Source organism: Haliotis rufescens, unplaced genomic scaffold (assembly GCF_023055435.1).
Source record: "Haliotis rufescens isolate VD_foot unplaced genomic scaffold, xgHalRufe1.0.p SCAF_17, whole genome shotgun sequence".
Classification (NCBI taxonomy): Eukaryota; Metazoa; Mollusca; class Gastropoda; order Lepetellida; family Haliotidae; genus Haliotis; species Haliotis rufescens.
In genome coordinates, this window is record NW_025963857.1 from 2756165 (window position 1) to 2778185 (window position 22021).

Sequence of the window (22021 nt, forward strand, 5' to 3'; positions counted from 1 at the left end):
ATCATAGGATATATGGATTAAGAATGAACAAGACATCATTATCCCCCTTAGATACAAAGAGATGGATTGATAATGATGGTGTAACTACCTATGCTTATGGTTATGGTGGTAATACCGTACCGTCGGGAACTATGAACAACTCTTCTCGTACAAATGCCCTACCCGGTCCATCTTGACGATAATAAAGAATAGGTTCTCCTTCTTTCGTAACCAATCGACTAATGTTATACGTCTTAAGGGACCATATTGGATCGGTTGCGCGACGTAGGCCTCCTTCGAGTTCACCGGGCTGGTATTAATATCTTACCCTTACTCTATCCGGAAGTTTTCGTTCTTTGCCTCTCCTCGGTGCTGAAGATTCGGAAGTCACGGATTTCATTTTAATCGCATCGGATGGTTTCTTCCCTATTAATCTCGTTACTTCATTATTCAGCGCTGATACAACAGCTGATAATCGTTTCACCCATTCGGTTGATCTCAATCGTTGCGATTTCATTTTGATCCCATACTGATAGCCAAACAAACGTTCCGCTAATGTCCTGTTAAATCTTTCGAAGATAGCTTGACTGCGGTGGGCCTCTCTTTCACCACGCCTGATTTTGACATCGTGCTTTGTTAACAGTTTAGTTACAGATCCCATAAACTCGCAACCGGGATCAACTTGAAATAGCTTAGACCATTTTAGCGGTCCGCGTTTATATATGCGACTCAGTGCATTAGCTACCTCTGTTGATTCTTTCGAGGTTAATGGCTCAGCCTCTTTGTATCGACTAGCCACATCCACTACTGTTAAAGCGTATTTATACGTTTTGCGTTTTACCTTATCGTGGGGAAGAAACAAGAGGTCAGCCTGATGAACTTCATTCGTTATAAAAATATCAAACTTCTTCCTCGGTATATAACCCTGGTAAATATATCTGCCACATCGCTTGTTTCTTTAACCAATCCTTGGCCACATCTTTAGATACCTTAGCCGCGGTGGCTAATTTTTTTATTGCACCTACACCTTTCCAATATCCTCGTGGGCTATAGTAAATTTTATCCATTATTAATTAATATTGATAGTTCTTTTAAAACGGCTTTCGTTGAATCGCATCATCATTTTTATACTAATAGAAGCAATGATTGGCCCCAGGTATTCGTGAGCTAGACCCAATTTAACTTAATATCATGACTATCATTGAATTGCATAATCATTTTGGCATAAAAAAAGCCACCTGTAGTAGTAGTATAGGTATATGAATCCGGCTCCAGTGGAAGTGGTCCAGAACCCCCATTACCTATACTACTTTATTGTTATTATTATTATTATTAAGGAGTTTCTGTAGGGACTTATGTTATAATGCTATATATATATATATGCATATGTATACGCATGTATCCAGTCCAGAATCCTTTAGATTATCAGAAAGTGACACAAAGACATTGCAACAAATGTAGGTCAAAGAAAACGATAAGTATACAATTATTCACTGATTTCTCAACACGGTCACGTCACAAAGACAAATGCCTCTGATTCGCCACCACGACAGCCCTGTCCAATGAGCGTCCTTGTCATCCAAGGGTAAAGGCAGCTGTAGGCGGATTGAACCAACCATTCCCGTTAGCCACAACAAACTCAGCAGCTGATCGGTCGAAACTGCAAGATGGCGAGTCTGGGAAGAAACATAATTAGGAGTCAGCAATTTGCCAAGTCGCATGTGAAATATGGTAAGCATACATGAACTGCTTCAAGTGTCGAGGTTCGACTTTAGGTCAGTCGAAATCTGCATTTCCAGCTGATTACATGACGAGGTCAGGTCATGGTTCACGGGACATCGGACGATTTTTTAGCGTACTGATAGTATTTATATGTCACCCAGTTCTTTTTTGTCATTCGTTGTACTTGTATGTAACCAATGCCATGTGTTGAGTTTGTGTTCAACATGTTCAACGCGTTCAACTGTACATGTTGTAACTGTAGATAAACTTCAAAGTTAAGTATGTTACTTGCTTCCTGCTCAGTTTGGGTCGGGTTGGGGGGTGGGGTTGGGGTCAGGCCTATTGCTGCTGGTTATGTATATCACATGCGTGGGGTCCTGTAGGAGGGAGCGTGAGGGTGTGGCCCAGTGGGGTGGGGTGGGGTTCTGCAGACGGGTGGTGTTGGGTTCTCGGGGAGGAATGACATACGCGGGAGTAGGGAGACGAGCCTGACGGATGACCGCCTCTGGTCAAGCCTGTCGCATGTGACATATATACAAGAAAACATTGATGCAGAGCATCAAATAGACTAAAATCTAGTCTCTGAAATGAACATATCGTACATAAAAAAACAGTTGTTCAGTTATCTTAATAAAAATATAATAAAAAGGAGCCCAGTGACTCTCTTCATTTTCAGATACTGCAGTGATCTACACTTACCAAACATTATAGACTTGCATGGGCTGTATTTGATATATATTTGTATCAGGGTCTGTAAGACAGACTAAGCATCAAAGTTCCCCGCCATATGTGATGCCTCACAAACGCATAATTATGATGTTACTGAAAGGCATGATGGAGCATAATTATATTAACCACAAATAACACAACGCTGTTGTGGAAAAAAATATTATTTATTTTGAGTTTGGGGCAATACAGTTGATACATTTGCATAGGGTAGGTCTATTTAAAAATAGTTTCTTGTTTAACGCCGCACTCAGCATTATTCCAGCCATATGACAGAGGTCTGTAAATAATCCAGTCTGGACCAGATCATCCAGTGATTGACACCAAGAGCATAGAAATACGCAATTGGAATATGATGTTATGCATCGACCAAATCGGCAAGCCTGACTACCCAATCCTGTTCGTCGCCTCTTACGGCAAGCATAGGTTGCTGAAGACCTATTCTTACCTGGGTCTTTATTTAAAAAGTAGATCGAAGGAAATCGAAGCAATTTCTGGCACAAATGTAAACATGTGGAAATAGTATCAAAACTGCCAACAACATTGGCAGATGCACATACTCAAAAAATAGATCACATTCTCTTTACACTTAGCATTTGGTTATAATAATGTAAATGAAAATACTAAGGGCTCCATATGGCAAAAAAGTCATACTAGATAAGGTCTTTTTGTCACAACCACAGATGCACATACTCAAAATATTATCACGTAGTTGGAGAACATTTCAATACCGGGACTAATCAATAACGGAGATTCCTCGTCTCTTGTTTTACGTTTTTTGGTCAGTTTTTTTTGTATTTCTTTCTTTCAAAGAATAGTAATTGTGATCATGATGAGTTGAGTTACTTGGTTTTTTTCTATATACTGTTTTTTATCCAGTGTCAGTAACTGTTGTGGAATGTGGTTTACTTGTAACAATGACTGGTTTGAGTTCATATGATGATGATTGATTGGTTTGTCGTTTAACGCCGCACTCAGTAATATCCCAGCTATATTACAGCATTCTGTAAATAATCAAGTCTGGACCAGACAATCCAGTGCCTGTAATATCATGAGCATCGATCGACGCAATTGGGATCGACGCCTCTTACGACAAGCATAGTCGCCTGATATATATACTGTTAAGATGTAACATGACAATTCATCCATACTACTAAACAGAAGTAAAACCGCTTGTCCATTCGGATCAATCTGACCAAGACCATTCCGCTGATGACAGTCAAATAATGCATACGAATCGAAATCCGTAAAAACTGCAATGGAGACATCATTAAAAGTTACCAAAAGTGACAGGGATATCAATATTGCTTTTTGAAATGATTCTATGAAATTTGTTTTCCCTGCTTCAATATTTGGAGCACCTGTGACGGAGCCATAAAACTGATCTGTTATGTAGACAATATCCCTTGAGGCAGTGGCTGCTGGGAACTGATTATGACCTAAATACTCCTCATAGCCTTCGGTGTTAACTTTGTGGCTGTAGAGAGCTGTGCCTTCATCCAACAGATTATCGAGGTCAGTGGAACACGGTACAGATGCAAATAGATTTGAGCTATGGGACACAAAATATATGAGTGACTAGAACTACGGCTGTACATTGAATTCCATTAAACGGTTGAAAAATACTACAGCCTTGATGCAAATTCGCTGACACACTACTCCGATTTTGCTTTGACTTTGCTACCAAACGTTTCACATGTGGTTATGTGCGGTGCACTGATTAAAAAAAACACACGGGGCACTGGGTTAATTCAAAATACGAAATATAACTATTCCAAATATTTCAAGTGAACATGAGCATCCAAACAATCAAAAGTGTGGTATGTAGAATATGGAATTCAGCCATATTACATTTAAATTGAGATGTCGTCGTTGTTCATGAATAAGCATATTCAGAACATAATTTTTATTATGCTGTTATTTACGATCTCCGGTGCACAGTTTTTCTTTTGTATGCACCGTGAAAATCAGAAAATTAGTCCTTGAGGAAAAAAGGACATCGGATTACACATGAATGGTTTAATAATGTCCGCTAATGACCAGAAACGGTCAGATGCATCAATTAACTACATAAAGACGATTTTGAAGTATCTCTTATTGCTGGAAAAGAATAGCATCAACATTCGACGCACATGATTTGTATGTTTTGTTTCCGTAAATGCGTGGCTTGAAATTTCAAATAAACCAACATGTCGACATACATGCCACAAATTTAACGTTTCCCGTATACTTCCCCGCACATGACTGTACTTACATACAACTAATCACATTAAAAAAAACCCGGACGTCTGTTGACCTATTATAATATTACACACTAGTTTACAACTATTTCAATTAAAGATATTGCATCTGCCCCTCCTAAAATGTAAGTTATTTGGTTCACAAAAATACAAATAAATAACCTTTGATAAACAACATACAGTCCACAGGTCATTGTCAGGCATAAGTAACCCTGATAACTTGACAATGAACTGTCATAATGAAAACATTATTTATAACAAATGTTATATTTGGGATAACACTTTGTTTTGTAAAGTACATATTCTCATACTTTTTGGGTCGAGTTACGTCAGGCTAGTTTACTCACGTGTATGGCATCAGTAAGCAGACTATCTCAGATATATATCTTTTGGCTTACCGTATTCGACGTAATAAACGCCCCGCTCTAATAAGCGCCCACGGCGATATTTACTAATATATTGGCTTGTGAACAATCCCAAATAGCACCCCTTCAGATTGACCAATGTGCACATGACTTATTTATTTGTGTATAATACGCACTCGTGTTATATGCACCCTTAGTTATGGGCAATTAAATTCTGGAAAAATATATCTGTCGTATATAAACATTTCAGGCTTTCGGCATAAACCACTAAATTTACAATCTTTGAACTTTTTTTCACCAAAAATAATACTCTAATAAGAGCCCACTATTTCTTATTTTGAGAGCGCCCTGGGCGCTTATTGCAGCAAATATGGTAAGTCCAACATTTTGTACTCTGTGTAATCCAGATCTTGCCGTAAACCAGACTTTTTTACCAGTCCCAACCCGAGTCTGAATTGGACAGATTCCACTGTAGTCACAAGGCAATAGTATACCCCTTCTATTCTGCTGCACTAAAATTAACATTTGAAACCAAATGCTGCACAATTTATGTTACCAGATTATATAGGTATATCCTTGCTTATCAAATGAGCATCGTGTGCTAAAATAAAATACTAATTACATTAATGTTTATGTATTTTGGTTTATTGTCGACTTTAGAAGGAGTCATTTGCTAGTACAATTATTACCCGACGTGTTTTCAAATATCAGCTGTTATTTATTTTTGTGTCTACAGATGTATAGCACCAAATGTCACCACAAGATATTTTTTGAGGTAGTCATTTGGCTTCCTCTGAGTTTTGGGACCGCCTCCATGGTCTAGTGGTAGAGCGGAAGGTCCGGGGGTTCGATCCCTGGCCGCGTTAAAAGACGCTGAAAGATGGAACTTGTTGTTACCCTGTCTGGCGCTCGGCATAAAGGGGCTAACACAAGGACTGGTCGGCTTAGAGTCAGTGTACTGTGTCTGAGTGGGGTATTCACGTAAAAATGCAGTATGGTATCTCGGTGAGCTAGCACAACAAATTGGCATTAGTCCGAACTAGCACACACACGCGCACGCACGCACACGTGCATGCACGTCGCAAGACAAGTTCAATAATCTTGGATGTGATGTTAAGCCCAATTTCACTTCACTTCTGAGCTTTAGACAGTAGACAAACAGAAATTTAGGTCGCACTGGCTACCGTTTTAGTCGCAACTTTGAGGCCTAGTAGTACAACCAACATGAACATGCACTCTACCTGTCACCATCCTTCTGCTGTGTTTAAAAATATGGTAAATCAGCTGGTGCAGATAAATTTATAACTGAAATGTTTAAATATGCTAGGATATACTTTGTCCAATCTTGACGTTAATATTTAATGCAATGTTTGATACTGCATACTTTCCTTCTATGTGGACACATGGAGTTATTGTTCCCCTCCACAACAAGGGTGATACTAAAATACCAACCAACTACAGAGGTATAACAATACTGAGTGCTTTAAATAAAGTCTACACTAACATATTAAATAAGAGATTACAATTTTGGGGTGAATCATGTGATAAATTTGTCGAATCCCAGGCTGGCTTTCGTCGGGGCTACTCTACAATATTTTGATATTGCAATCAATCATTCAGCGATATTTAGGTAAAAAGAGAAGTAAAGTGTATACACTTTTTGTAGACTTCTCCAAGGCTTTTGACTCTATTGATAGATCAAAATTATGGCGCGTATTAAACTACATGGAGTCTTGCCAAAGTTGTATAAAAATATCCAATCTATTTATAAATATCTTACCTCCTGCGTTAAATATGAAAACCAACTTTCAGATTTTTTTCCGTGTAATGTTAGGGTCCGCCAAGGTGTTTACTAAGCCCCTTTCTGTTTAATATGTTCATTAATGACTTGGCTCTAGAAATTGAATCCAAATGTGAATCAGGAATCCAGTTCCATCCAGAACTTCTTCAAAAGATTTTATTATTGTTTGCGGACGATGTAACTCTAATTGATGATACTGTATTTGGCCTAAAGAAGCGCATTGATGTTCTTAAAGATTTTTGCCATAGATATTCATTAACTATTAACTTTGACAAAACTAAAGTAATGGTGTTCAGTAAGGGAGGAATGTTGTCCAAAAATGAAAAATGGTATTATGGAGATGTTAGATTTCATTAGATTTGTTCTTATAAATATTTGGGTGTTTCATTCTCAAAAACTGTAAATTGGTCTAACCATGTATGCAATGCTGCACTTCAGGCCAAAAAAGTATTGTTTGGTATTTAAAATCAATCAGGAATGTAGAACCATTTGATTATAAAGTATTTGTCAAGATATTTGATACCAAAGTAGCACCAATATTGTTACATGGAGCTGAAATTTGGGGCTTTAATAAATACAAAGAAATTGAACAGATCCATTTATTATCATGCAAACAATTTTTAGGCGCTAAGTCTTCGACACCCGATCATGTTGTAAAAGGCGAGTGCGGTCGATATCCTTTGTATATTTAGGAGATAAATTGAATTTGGAACCGAACGCGCAGCTTGAGGTTTCAAATGTTAAATTTAGCGCGGTTAAATCTACAGGTAACCTAGCTCTACATTGAAAACACAGTATGTTTATCTCCATTCTACCATGACTAAATAAAATGCGAACTCTTTGGTGTTAGCAAATATACTGAGTGAAGCGGCATGGGTTGAGTTCAGTGTTTTGAGTGGGACATCGATCTGAATTACGGAATCACCGAACAAATTATGGTGCCGTATATACTCAAGCAGTTTGTTTACATCGTAATACTTCACTCTAACATATGACAGGCATTGAAAGCATATAAGCACGGCAACTTGGTAAGCTAACATGAGGTGGGCATCCCTAGAGACAACAAAGCAAGCTTTGCAAGGCTTTCGCTCTACATCGCGTGTCACCATTATGACGTCATATCGCTCATTGTGACGCGAAAGAAATGACGTCACAGTGGTATATAGAAAAGCGCCCAAATTCCAAGCTCTCTGTCTCCAAAACGTAAAATCATTCCCTGTGTAGATTTCTATCGTGTTTTCTGCACGAAATGTATTGCCACACATCCTTTGAATATTGTAGTAACCGCGTCTGTGCATTTTGTAACCTGTAATTACAGATATAATTATTTAAATATGCCTACCGACACTGACTGAAAATAGTACTATTCTATGAATATTAGCTTCCGCGGTGATGCGGCCGTCAAACCAACTGTTTCAATCAGAGGGGGTTTATTGTGATTTAATAGCCTCTGATTGACCAATCAGAATCGAGTAAATTCCAAATTCATGGTAGAATTCAGCATATAAGTGTTGTATTATAGTGGTTACTATAGTAATCTGATAGTCACATTACCTGATAGTCGTTACCCAAGAAAGAGCTATTATCTGTTGAATAAAGAAGCTGTAAATGGCAAGATTAATTGGGTATCCAAGGTTACAAATGCCTTATATTAATTTGGTTTCGGCTATGTTTGGGAAAACCAATCAGTTTCTTATCCAAAACCATTTCTTTTTGAATTCGTATCACGATTTAAATATATGCATGAACAAGAATGGCATTCAGATATTGCTAGTAGTCAGAAAATGCATACCTATTTTTTATTTAAATTAATTTTTTGTGCTGAACTGTATCTTCTAAATATCAATATTGATAAATGCCGTACTGCACTTTCCCGCTATGGTTGTAGTTCTCATACACTCCATATTGGAGTGGGGAGATATCATAATGTCCCAAGAGACCAAAGACTTTGTAACATTGGTCTTATCGAAAACGAATTCCATTTTCTTTTAATTTGTAAAACATATAACAATCTTAGAAACAAATATATTCCGGGAAAATATCATGTCCATCCTACATTACATAAATTTAACATACTGTTGTCATCATGCCATGCTGAAGTCATGAAAAACCTCTCATATATATTCCATGCCATGAATATGAGAAGCTTGTTAATGTCCATTGTGGACGTGACTATCTAAATGTACAATGGGCCGATGGCCTACAGTGCGAAATGAATAAAGAAATATCAAGGTCATATGATATGGCAGATAGATGGCCTTGACATATATACGCTGCTAAAAAGAAAATGCAAAAGTGATTTTAGATGTATATTTTGTGTCATGGAAATAAAGTCAAACAGATGTCTGTTACCAACAGATGGTAATTGATTGTTCAATACTGGCACACATCATTACCATGTACCCAGGTTCCATATGGCACACATGGAACAGATTTTCAAGGTGAAGGTCATCTGTTCTCAATTTCTTGTATGGCCACCATGAAAGTCCAAAACTGACTGGCATCGTCGTCCCATGGAAGCAATCAGATCCTGAATTGTGGCTTGGGGAATATTCACCAACTCTGCCTGCAGTGCTGTCTTAGGTTCTGTGGTTGATGCTGACGTGCTTGCAGTCGTTGATCCTGTGCATCCTATTAATGTTCATTGGCTTAAGCCTGGAGACCTGGAGGGCCATGGCAGGACCTAGATGTTGTTATTCTAGTGTAGGAGAATCTTCACTGTTCTACCAGTGTAGGAGATGGCTGACCACAACATCACGCTACCACCAGCAAATCTGTCCACTTCCTGTATGCAGTTTCGTGCCTAACGTTCCCTGCGACGCCTGTTAAAACAACGTCTACCATCCACAAGGCAAAGCATAAAACATGACTCGTCAGTCAACCAAACTTGTCTCCATCGCAGTTGTGGCCATACTCTGACCTTCACATCATTGACGTTCCAGCCGACTATGCAGGTCCATCAAAATGACACCTCGAACTGGTCGTCTAGTGCAAATACCTTTAGTGCGTAAATGGTTCCTCACTGTCTGGGCTGATATCCTTCGCAATCCTGGTATTGCCATAGTTGTAGAGGTGGCAGTGGTGGTTCTTTCATGTTATTGTCCTGTTCTCTAGTCGTGATACATGGTCGTCCAGATCTGGAAGGTCCCGTGTTGTCCTGTGTGTCTGATAACCGTTCCACAGTCTTGTAATGGTGCTTGGTGCTACATGGAAATACCTGGCTGCAGCTGAAGACAATTCTCGCGTTGTCGTGTTGGGCTTCCGTCAGTCGTGGCATGTTTTCGCTGTTCACTTGCTGTAAGATTATGAAATAAAACCCCAACATTTTTACAGCCCAAGTGATGTTGCACATGCATGTCATGTTGGTGTGTTTCGGGACCAGGCTCTCATGGGTCGTGTTTTTGCAACTTTTCCATCTTTTCACCAAATTTCTGCAGTACCTCATTCTTTCCACACAAATCACTCCCAATCCATGCAGTAATGACATTCATTTTTGTATGGATATCAGCAACACTCTGTCGAATATTTATGAATTCACTACTTTTGCGGGGTTTATAAATCAAGTGATACCTGCTCAGAGAGAGTTTTTCATTTGAATTGTGAGATCTGCGCATTTCGTTTTGTATCGCACCTTCTGTATAAGGTATGCCGATGTTTTCTTATTGTTTCTGGTATGTCTTGCAAGTAGATGGTTCATAAGTTAGTTGAAACACTCCACCGTTTTGGGTGAATATGTAAAGCCTCCATCTCGAGAAGAGCGGAGCCCCCTGGAAAAATGTAAAACCTCGTTCAAGGGGAAAGCCTAGGTTTTAAATCAACACAGAAGTGTTCTTGTTCCAGTAAGAAACCTACTTTATTATTGACTTGATCAGTGATATGTTTACATAGTACTTATCAACAGCTGTTCTCGGCAAACAAAGGCCTGACACATCATGATTATACTTACACTCAAATCCCCTGACCTCCACCTCCAAGAATGTCCTTTCCAGTCTCACACCAGCCACAATATCACAACAGTTCATGGTCGATAGATAAATATTATGAACTCTTGTCAGCCTGGTCAGTGTGATAGGCTTTTGTCCTGACCCTAATATGTGGCACAGGTTTTGGTCATTGAATGGTGGTGGGGTGGACTTCTTGGTTGTGTATCAGTGGGCTGGCACAACAAAACCAGACCAGTACCTACAGTACCTACAGGTGCGCTCACACGTTCACACACGTACACGCACAAACACACTCACACATACGCATCCATTTCGCTCAAGAATTGCAATAATGTTGAACGGGACATTAAACCCCACTAAACTTCACCTCACCTCGTTTACAAATTTTTTCTCTGGTGTTGATGTAACCTTAGAATCTGTGCATCCGGCATTTTATTGCTCATTTAAAGTGTTTTAATTTCCCACAAAGTCAGTGTTTCTCTTCTCCCTCACTGACACTTCATCTTGATGATATGTTGTAATAAACTAGTGTTTCATCGCGAACAAAACTCAGTTCTTCAATTTCAGGTGAGACATTTAAAAGATGTATATTGTTACATTGTTTGTTCAATCTCTCGATGTCCTAGGAAGAAGCAATGAGAGACAGTGTGACTGATGGATGTATTTGCCGTGCCATGGTACATGCGAGGGAGTAATCATTTCTTCCCTGTAGGGAGCATTAATTACATAGATTACATTACATATTTGTCCTCCCTCATCAGTTTAAGAAAAATATACCTGTAAAACATTTAAATATTTTTTTTAAATCTTCTCTATTGTGAAAAGATGTTGTGCATTCAGTGTGTACTGATGCAAGAGAGAGTTTTTAAATCGGCTCAATAAATTAGATGTTTACTCATGTGTGTACGCATGACTGTCAACCTTAATAGGTTTATAGCAACATGCTGACAAGATTTCTTACGCTTGGGTTGGCCTCACAAAAACTTGATATCTTGAATGAAACTTGACACATTTTGATATGTCTCACCTTGGGGGTATTTTGATTGTTGTTATATTGACTTTTCATTAAATTAATCTGATACATACATATGTTTTATTACATTTCGTTAATGTAGATTTTGTCAGGATTTAAGTTTATGATTGACTTACGTAGTTTGATGGCCTTATGTGTTGTGTAATATTTATTCTACCATGACACTGAAGAATGTTTGATCCTGATTCGTCAAGTTCAGGTATCTAACTCTATTCAATACCTCAAAACTTTACAAACAAAAAACCTTGTGTATGAAAACATCGATCTGTCGAGAGCCTACTCATTGATGCATGTAACGATACCTCTTCTCGATGCATTTCAAACCTCACACTTCAGTGCTGGGTTCCAAGTAAAATAATCTAATCTGCAGTTAGACAGCCTCAAATTTCAGAACTCAGGTTTATCGCCTAATTAGAGAGTAACCAACAGACATTATTGATTAGTGTCCTGAGTGAATAAGTTATGTAACCGCTGTGCATATGGCGAGCGATGCAGCATTCATTCATTCATTCACTCACTCACTCACTCACTCACTCACTGCACCCGTTACATCACATCACTCGTTCGGTTCGGTTCGGTTCGGTTCGGTGCACCGAGAAACCGGTACTTGTCGTCTCGATTCGATCTTTGATCTACAATGTCTAGATTTCAATTCGGTTCATTCCAATTTTTGTAATAAATTTAAAATTAACAAAAATAACCTACCTCATTGGCGAAAAAAATTAAAAGACTTCATATCGACGAAGTGAAAATGTCCAAAAATGCATTTGTTTGAAACTTTTGACGACTGCCACTTGAAAACGAAAATAGAATAGAGTGACCTCCCTTTGAAAGCATGGCAGACGACGTGCTGTCACAAGCCCCAAGTCATCTAAAATCTAAGCTTTGGGCTCAAGTGTAGCTAGTGTGAGGGTCTTTTCAACAGCCAGGATGTTGTGACTGCTCAAAGGGCTTCCCTCAGTAGTCACAATGTGGACATGCTTGTGTTTTTATCCAAAAACATGATCATCCCTGATGACCTGATTGACCTCACAGTCTGAGGTGATGAGTCCTGTTGGTGCACAGTGTTGCACTGTTCAATAAAAAAGTTAAAGTAATTACACATTTTGTTACTTATTTATGCATATTATACATGAATCATTGTATATTATTAGACTAATGAATCGAATCGAATGGAAATAATCGAGCATCGAACCGAATCGAAGTGTTGGTGAACCGTTGCAGCCCTACACTCGTTGCATCACATCACTCATTGCTCACATCACTCTTTATCACTTGAAAGGAAAACAGAAATTGACAGCTCCACGGAGATATTTCACTTAACTCAACAGTTACAGGGATTATCCTGGAAATGTTTACCTATGAGAGAAAATCTCCCCTGGTCCAAAAGCAATGAGAATTTTTGGCGTGTGATGAGATTTTGCTAATTTTCATATATTTCATATTCACACAGTGTGGAAACTGTATTTGATTTTTGGTACTTGTGACTCAAATAATGTTGCAAGTAATATTACTAGATTTTATAGATATATCCTATTTTCAAACATTAATTATTCCACTGCGAATACATGTATTTAAAAATATTAGCATTAGTATTAACATTACATTCAACTTACACTTCTGTTCTACTTAAGAACAAATTACACTAATATTAATGTATTTCTGTTCATTGTTGACTTGATGGGGAATTATTCGCGAGGACAATTACAGATTGTTTAGGAGGCATGTTTACCACCATCATCTGTTCACTTCGTTGGCATGCAGGAGACAACAATCTGCAGTTATCAAATTTCGACAATGTATGTTTTTTAAGTTCGTAATTCAATATATTTAGAGTGATGACATGAAATAGCGACTGTTGTAAATGGTATTAGTTTGTTGGCAAAAAATATATTATTAGGGCTCCAAGCCGAAAGGCTGTAGAGCCCTATTGTAATCGTTCGATTTATTATTATTATTATTAGGGCTCCAAGCCGAAAGGCTGTAGAGCCCTATTGTAATCGTTCGATTTATTATTATTAGGGCTCCAAGCCGAAAGGCTGTAGAGCCCTATTGTAATCGTTCGATTTATTATTATTATTATTATTTATTATTATTATTTATTATTCCGCCGATTTTTGTACCTGCCCTAGCAAAATAACCACTAGCTCGATTTTGTTCAAATTTTGTGTGTGTTTGTAGACCGTTGGGTACTAGTGCCCGCCAGAAAGCCAAGGCCGTAGGCCCAAAGGCCAAGGGCAGATAACTGAAAAACAAGTATTTTTTGACGATATATTTTGCCCTGTTGCTCTACAACCGTTTGCCCGTTTACTTTCAAACCTTGCATGTATCTACTGCTGCAGTTTCTTGATAATTTTTGTTCTTTGACTTTGGTCATTGGTCACGTGGTTTGGCAGCCATATTGGATTCAAGGTTTTGACAGGGTTTTTTGGGCACCTGTCTTCAAATACTATCTTCTCTGAATCCCCTGCATGAAATGATTTCAAACTTTCTGAAAATTGTCTCCATACAGAACACAACAAATTAGCATAGCCGTTTTTTGATATCTTTTGTAGTTGCGGCCATATTTGATTTTGATTTTGATAATTTTTTTCACCCAAGTACAAATACTGAAGGAAGCGCCTCATAAATCTACTATAAACCCCCATTCACTGGCTTTGCAGATACCCTAGCGTTCTCCACAGCCTTGTTCAATATTATGTGTACTACCCTTGACGACCAGAGTTAGAATTGGCCTTTTTCAACCGATGCTTGTCTCAAGAGGCAACTATGCTTGTCACAGGAGGCGACTGATGGGATTGGGTGATCAGACTTGCTGACTTGATTCTTCATTTCTCAATTGCCAATTGCTACGGTACCTTATTTTTAACAGCGTTGTTAAAAGCACACCATTTGCAAACCATTTGCAGATTAGAATATGGAGGTCGGCATTTAGTCCACTCTGGGAAACTGTGGCACACGCCAATTTGGTAGCGGCAATGTCCTGCAAACATGGACTATCTTTTGATGGAGTTGGTACAAGCAAACCATGTGCGGATTCGAACATGGTCGAAGTCAAACATTGGTTAAGAATGCACTGGGACACATGTCATGATGTCTCACAAGCGGTTTATTACATTTAACGGCGTTGGTACAAGCAAACCATTTCGGGACTCGAACATGGTCGAAGTCAAACATGGGTTAAGAACACACTGGTACACATGTCATGATGTCTCACAAGCGGTTTATTACATTTAAAGGCGTTGGTACAACCAAACCATTTGGGGATTCGAACATGGTCGAAGTCAAACGTGGGTTAAGAACACACTGGGACACATGTGGTGATGTCTCACCAGCGGTTCATTACATTTGATGGCGTTGGTACAAGCAAACCATTTGAGGATTCGAACATGGTCGAAGTTGGAAATTGGTTAAAACATCCTGGGGCACCCAGGCACATGTCAATTTAGTAGTGGTGATGTCTCACAAGAGGTTCTTTACATTTGACGGCGTTGGTACAGGTAAACCCTTTGAGGGTTCGTATATATGAACGAGGTGGGTAACAGGTTTAGCACTTTATCTCAGCAATGCGACAGGAACCCGGGGCCTGGACGAACGCAGACATAATCCGTTTGACTGGAGCCCAACTGACAAAGAAGTTATACAGCCTGTTAAAGAGTCACCAAGCCGAAAGGCTGAAGAGTCCCAGTGTTAGCGTTTGATTTAATATTATTATTATTCCGTTGATTTTTGTACCAGAGCTAGAAAAATAACCACTGGCTCGATTTTGTTCAAGTTTTGTGTGTGTATGTGGACCGGTGGGTACTAGTGCCCGCGAAAAACCCAAGGCTGTAGGCCCAAAGGCCAAGGGCAGATAACTAAAAGAACACAATATTTTGAAGATGTATTCCACCCTATTGCTCCGCAACCGCTTATCCGATTACTTTGAAACCTTGCATGCATCTGCTGCTTGAGCTGCTTGACATTTTTTGTTCTTTGACTTTGGTCATTGGTCACGTGGTTTGGCAGCCATATTGGATTCAAGGTTTTCACAGTGTTTTTTGGGTACCTGTCTTCAAATGCAAACAACTTTGAGTCCACTGCATGAAATGCTTTCAAACTTTCTGAGAATGGTCTCCACACATAACACATTAAACGTTAATAGCCGATTTTGGATATCTTTTATAGTTGCGGCCAGATTGGATTTTGATTTTGATCATTTTTTGTCATCGAAATTTTACTATAAATATCATATCTTGTAAAGTTCTCCACAGAAACTATTGATAGTTTTACATGAAGTTAGTGTGCTATATGTACCTCATTTTTTGTTCTTCGACTTTGGTCATTGGTCACGTGGTTTGGCAGCCATTTTGGATTCAAGGTTTCCACAGTGTTTTTTGGGCACCTGTCTTTAAACGCAAACAACTCCGAGTCCACTGCATGAAATGCTTTCAAACTTTCTGATATTCTTCTCCATGCATAACACATCAAACTTAAATAGACGATTTTGGAATTCATGTTTAGTTACGGCCGTATTGAATTTTGATTTTGATCATTTTTTTCAACGAAATTTTGTTTTAAAGATCATATCTTGTAAGGTTCTCTACAGAAACTATTGCAAGTTTACATGAAGTTAGTGTGCCATATGCATCTCATTTATTGTTTTTAGTTGTATGCTAAAAGTAACACCGCTTGGTGGTAATATTTGATCAATTTCGTAGCGGCGATTTCCGGTGACATCTTTTGACAGAGTTGGTACAAGCAAACCCTTTATGTATTCGAACATGTTCGAGGTCGGAAATGGTTTTAGAACAGACGTGGACACCCTGGCACACGCCAATTTCCTTGCGACAATACCCTGCAAGTGGTGACTACATTTGACTGATTTGGTTCAAGGAAACCCTTTGAGGATTCGAACATGGACGTTTGGGCACAGTGTTACTTGGAGCCCGCCATTGCTGCTTGCAGCTTTAATTATTATTTATTATTATTATTATTATTTATTATTCCGCCGATTTTTGTACCTGCCCTAGCAAAATAACCACCGGCTCGATTTTGTTCAAATTTTGTGGGTGTTCGTAGACCGTTGGGTACTAGTGCCCGCCAAAAACCCTAGGGCGTAGGCCGAAAGGCCAAGGGCAGATAACTGAAAAACAAGTATTTTTTGAAGATGTATTTCGCCCTATTGCTCCGCAACCGCTTATTCGATTACTTTGAAACCTTGCATGTATCTGCTGCTTTAGTTCTTTGATATTTTTTGTTCTTTGACTTTGGTCATTGATCACGTGGTTTGGCAGCCATATTGGATTCAAGGTTTTCACAGGGTTTTGGGGGTACCTGTCTTCAAATACTATCTCCTCTGAATCCACTGCATGAAATGCTTTCAAACTTTCTGAGAATTGTCTCCATACAGAACACAACAAATAAGCATAGCCGTTTTTGGATATCTTTTTTAGTTGCGGTCATATTGGATTTTGATTTTGATCATTTTTTTCACCGAAATGTTACTTTTAAGATCATAACTTGTAAGGTTCTTAACAGAAACTATTGAAAGTTTGCATGAAGCTTTGAGACTATATGTAGCTCATTTTGTTCTGGGTTGCATACTGAAAGCACCACTGCTTGGTGTAGTATTATTTGATTTAAGTTAAAAATCAGACTTGAGTACAAATACTGAAGGAAGCGCCTCATAAATCTACCAAACACCCCCATTCACTGGCTTTGCAAGCGTTCTCCACAGTCTTGTTCAGTATTATGTGTACTACCCTTGACGACCAGGATTAGAATTGGCCTTTTTCAACCGATGCTTGTCTCAAGAGGCAACTATGCTTGTCACAGGAGGCGACTAATCGGATCGGGTGGTCAGACTCGCTGACTTGGTTCTTCATTTTTCAATTGCCAATTGCTATGGTACCTTATTTTTGACGGCCTTGTTAAAAGCAAACCATTTGCGGATTAGAATATGGAGGTTGGAAATTGGTTTAGTACACTCTGGGAAACTGTGGCACACGCCAATTTGGTAGCGGCAATGTCCTGAAAACGGTGACTATCTTTTGACGGAGTTGGTACAAGCAAACCATATGCGGATTCGAACATGGTCGAAGTCAAACATGGGTTAAGAACACACTGGGACACATGTGGTGATGTCTCACAAGCGGTTTATTACATTTGATGGCGTTGGTACAACCAAACCATTTGGAGATTCGAACATGGTCGTAGTCGGACATGGGTTAAGAACACACTGGGACACATGTGGTGATGTGTGACAAGCGGTTCATTACATTTGACGGCGTTGGTACAGGCAAACCATTTGAGGATTCGAACATGGTCAAAGTCAAACATGGGTTAAGAACACACTGGGACATATGTGGTGATGTCTGACAAGCGGTTCATTACATTTGACGGCGTTGGTACAGGCAAACCATTTGAGGATTCGAACATGGTCGAAGTCAAACATCGGTTAAGAACACACTGGGACACACGTGGTGATGTCTGACAAGCGGTTCATTACATTTGACGGCGTTGGTACAGGCAAACCATTTGAGGATTCGAACATGGACGAGGTCGGAAACAGGTTTAGCACTTTATCTCAGCAATACGACATAAACCCGGGGCCCTGACGAACTCAGAACGCTCATCCATTTGACTGGAGCCCAACTGACAAAGAAGTTACAGTCTGGTTCAGAGTCACCAAGCCGAAAAGCTGAAATGTCCCAGTGCTATCGTTCGATTTAATATTATTATTATTCCGCCGATTTTTGTACCAGAGCTAGCATAATAACCACTGCCTCGATTCCATTCAAATTTTGTATGTGTATCCAGATACTTACGTACCAGATACCACACAAATTCCAAGGCCATAGGCCCAAAGACCAAGGGCAGATAACTGAAAAATAAGCAATTTTAAAAGCTATATTTTGCCCTATTGCTTCGCAACCGCTTGTCCAATTACTTTCAAACTTTAGATGTGTCTGCTGCTTTGGGTGCTTGACATTTGATGTTCTCTGACTTTGGTCATTGGTAACGTGGTTTGGCAGCCATATTGGATTCAAGGTTTTCACATTGTCTTTTGGGTACCTGTCTTTAAATGCATACTCTTCTGAATCCATTGCATGAAATGTTTTCACACTTTCTGAGAATGGTCTCCATACATAGCACATCAAACTCTGGTAGACGATTTTGGATATCTTTTAAATCGACGGACCTATTGGATTTTGATTTTGATCATTTTTTTCACCGAAATTTTACTTTAAAGATCATATCGTGTAAGGTTGTTGACAGAAACTATTGCAAGTTTACATGAAGTTAGTGTGTCATATGCATCTCGTTTTTTGTTCATGGTTGTATGCTAAAAGTAACACCGCTTGGTGGTAATATTTGATTAATATTTGGGACACCCCTGGAACACGCAAATTTCGTAGCGACGATTTCCGTTGACTATCTTTTGACAGAATTGGTACAAGCACACCCTTTATGGATTCGAACATGTTCGAGGTCGTAAATGGTTTTAGAACAGACCTGTACACCCTGGCACACGCCAATTTTGTAGCGGCGATACCCTGCAAGTGATGCCTACATTTGACGGATTTGGTTCAAGGAAACCCTTTGAGGATTCGAACATGGATGTGCACTGTGCACACTGTTACTTGGAGCCCGCCATTGCTGCTTGCAGCTTTAATTAGGGCTCCAAGCCGAAAGGCTGTAGAGCCCTATTGTAATCGTTCGATTTATTATTTATTATTATTTATTATTCCGCCGTTTTTTGTTCCAGAGATAGCAGTTTAACCACTGGCTCGATTTTGTTCTAATTTTGTGTGTGTGTGCAAGTTGTTAGGTACCAGATACCACAAAAATTCCAAGGCCGTAGGCCCAATGGCCAAGGGCAGATAACTGAAAAACAAGTATTTTTTGAAGATATATTTCGCCTTATTGCTCCGCAACCGCTTGTCTGATTACTTTCAAACTTTACACATGTCTGCTGTTTAGGGTGCTTAACATTTTCTGTTCTTTGATCTTGGCCACTGGTCACGTGGTTTGGCAGCCATATTGGATTCAAAGTTTTTACAGGGTTTTGGGGGTACCTGTCTTCAAATCCTATCTCCTCTGAATCCAATGCATGAAATGCATCCAAACTTTCTGAGTACTGTCTCCATACATGTCACATCAAACTCTGTTAGCCGATTTTGGATATCTTTTGTAGTTGCTGCCATATTGGATTCAAGGTTTTCACAGGGTTTTTTGGGTACCTGTCTTCAAATACTATCTCCTCTGAATCCACTGCATGAAATGCTTTCAAACTTTCTGAGAATTGTCTCCATACATAACACACCAAACTCTGTTAGCCGTTTTGGGATATCTGTCTTAGTGACGGCTCTGTTTGATTTTGATTTTGATGATTTCTTTCACCGAATTTTTCCTTTATATAAAGATCACATCTTGTAAGGTTCTCCACAGAAACTATTGAAAGTTTACATGAAGTTAGTCAGGCACATGTATCTCATCTTTTGTTCTTGGCTGCATGCTAAAAGTAACACCGCTTGGTGGTAATATTGACAAAATACCGAAAACATCGCTCAGAAAACTCAGGATTATTTCCCTTTGGTAAATGGGTTTAGAAAACTCTGGTTAACTCTGGCACACACCAATTTCGTAGAGGTGATGTCCTGCAAACGGTGACTATCTTTTGACGGAGTTGGTACAAGCAAACCCTTTGAGGATTCGAACATGAGGATTCATGGTCGGAAATGGGTTAAGAACACACTGGGACATATGTGGGGATGTCTCACAAGCGGTTCATTACATTTAACGGCGTTGGTACAGGCAAACCATTTGAGGATTCGAACATGGTTGAAGTCAAACATGGGTTAAGAACACACTGGGACACATGTGGTGATGTCTGACAAGCGGTTCATTACATTTGACGGCGTTGGTACAGGCAAACCATTTGAGGATTCGAACATGGTTGAAGTCAAACATGGGTTAAGAACACACTGGGACACATGTGGTGATGTCTGACAAGCGGTTCATTACATTTGACGGCGTTGGTACAGGCAAACCATTTGAGGATTCGAACATGGTCGAAGTCAAACATGGGTTAAGAACACACTGGGACACACGTGGTGATGTCTGACAAGCGGTTCATTACATTTGACGGCGTTGGTACAGGCAAACAATTTGAGGATTCGAACATGGTCGAAGTCAAACATGGGTTAAGAACACACTGGGACACACGTGGTGATGTCTGACAAGCGGTTCATTACATTTGACGGCGTTGGTACAGGCAAACCATTTGAGGATTCGAACATGGACGAGGTCGGAAAAAGGTTTAGCACTTTATCTCAGCAATACGACATAAACCCTGACGAACTCAGAACGCTCATCCATTTGACTGGAGCTCAACTGACAAAGAAGTTACAGTCTGGTTAAGAGTCACCAAGCCGAAAAGCTGAAGAGTCCCAGTGCTATCGTTCGATTTAATATTATTATTATTCCGCCGATTTTTGTACCAGAGCTAGCATAATAACCACTGCCTCGATTCCATTCAAATTTTGTATGTGTATCCAGATACTTACGTACCAGATACCACCTAAATTCCAAGGCCGTAGGCCCAAAGACCAAGGGCAGATAACTGAAAAATAAGCAATTTTAAAAGCTATATTTTCCCTATTGCTTCGCAACCGCTTGTCCAATTACTTTCAAACTTTAGATGTGTCTGCTGCTTTGGGTGCGTGACATTTGATGTTCTTTGACTTTGGTCATTGGTCACGTGGTTTGGCAGCCATATTGGATTCAAGGTTTTCACATTGTCTTTTGGGTACCTGTCTTTAAATGCATACTCCTCTGAATCCATTGCATGAAATGTTTTCACACTTTCTGAGAATGGTCTCCATACATAGCACCTCAAACTCTGTTAGACGATTTTGGATATCTTTTAAATCGACGGACCTATTGGATTTTGATTTTGATCATTTTTTTCACCGAAACTTTACTTTAAAGATCATATCTTGTAAGGTTCCCCACAGAAACTATTGAAAGTTTTCATGAAGTTAGTGTGCCATATGCATCTTATTGTTTTGTTCTTGGTTGCATGCTAAAAGTAACCCCTTTGGTGGTAATATTTGATTAATATTTGGGACACCCCTCGAACACGCCAATTTCGTTGTGGCGATTTCCGGTGACTATTTTGTTACGGAATTGGTACAAGCAAACCCTTAATGGATTCGAACATGTCC

General features: G+C 39.3%; 1 protein-coding gene across 1 annotated transcript in view; it reads left to right on the plus strand.

The window, feature by feature from the left end:
* Nucleotides 1–1511: 1511 nt before the first annotated feature.
* Nucleotides 1512–22021, plus strand: part of LOC124147410 (alanine--glyoxylate aminotransferase 2, mitochondrial-like) — a 54139-nt gene continuing 33629 nt past the window's right edge. Inside the window, exon 1 of the mRNA XM_048397408.1 lies at nucleotides 1512–1710. Within this exon, the coding sequence (XP_048253365.1) occupies nucleotides 1647–1710 (64 nt within the window). The 5' untranslated portion in view covers nucleotides 1512–1646. The remainder of the gene's footprint in view (nucleotides 1711–22021) is intronic.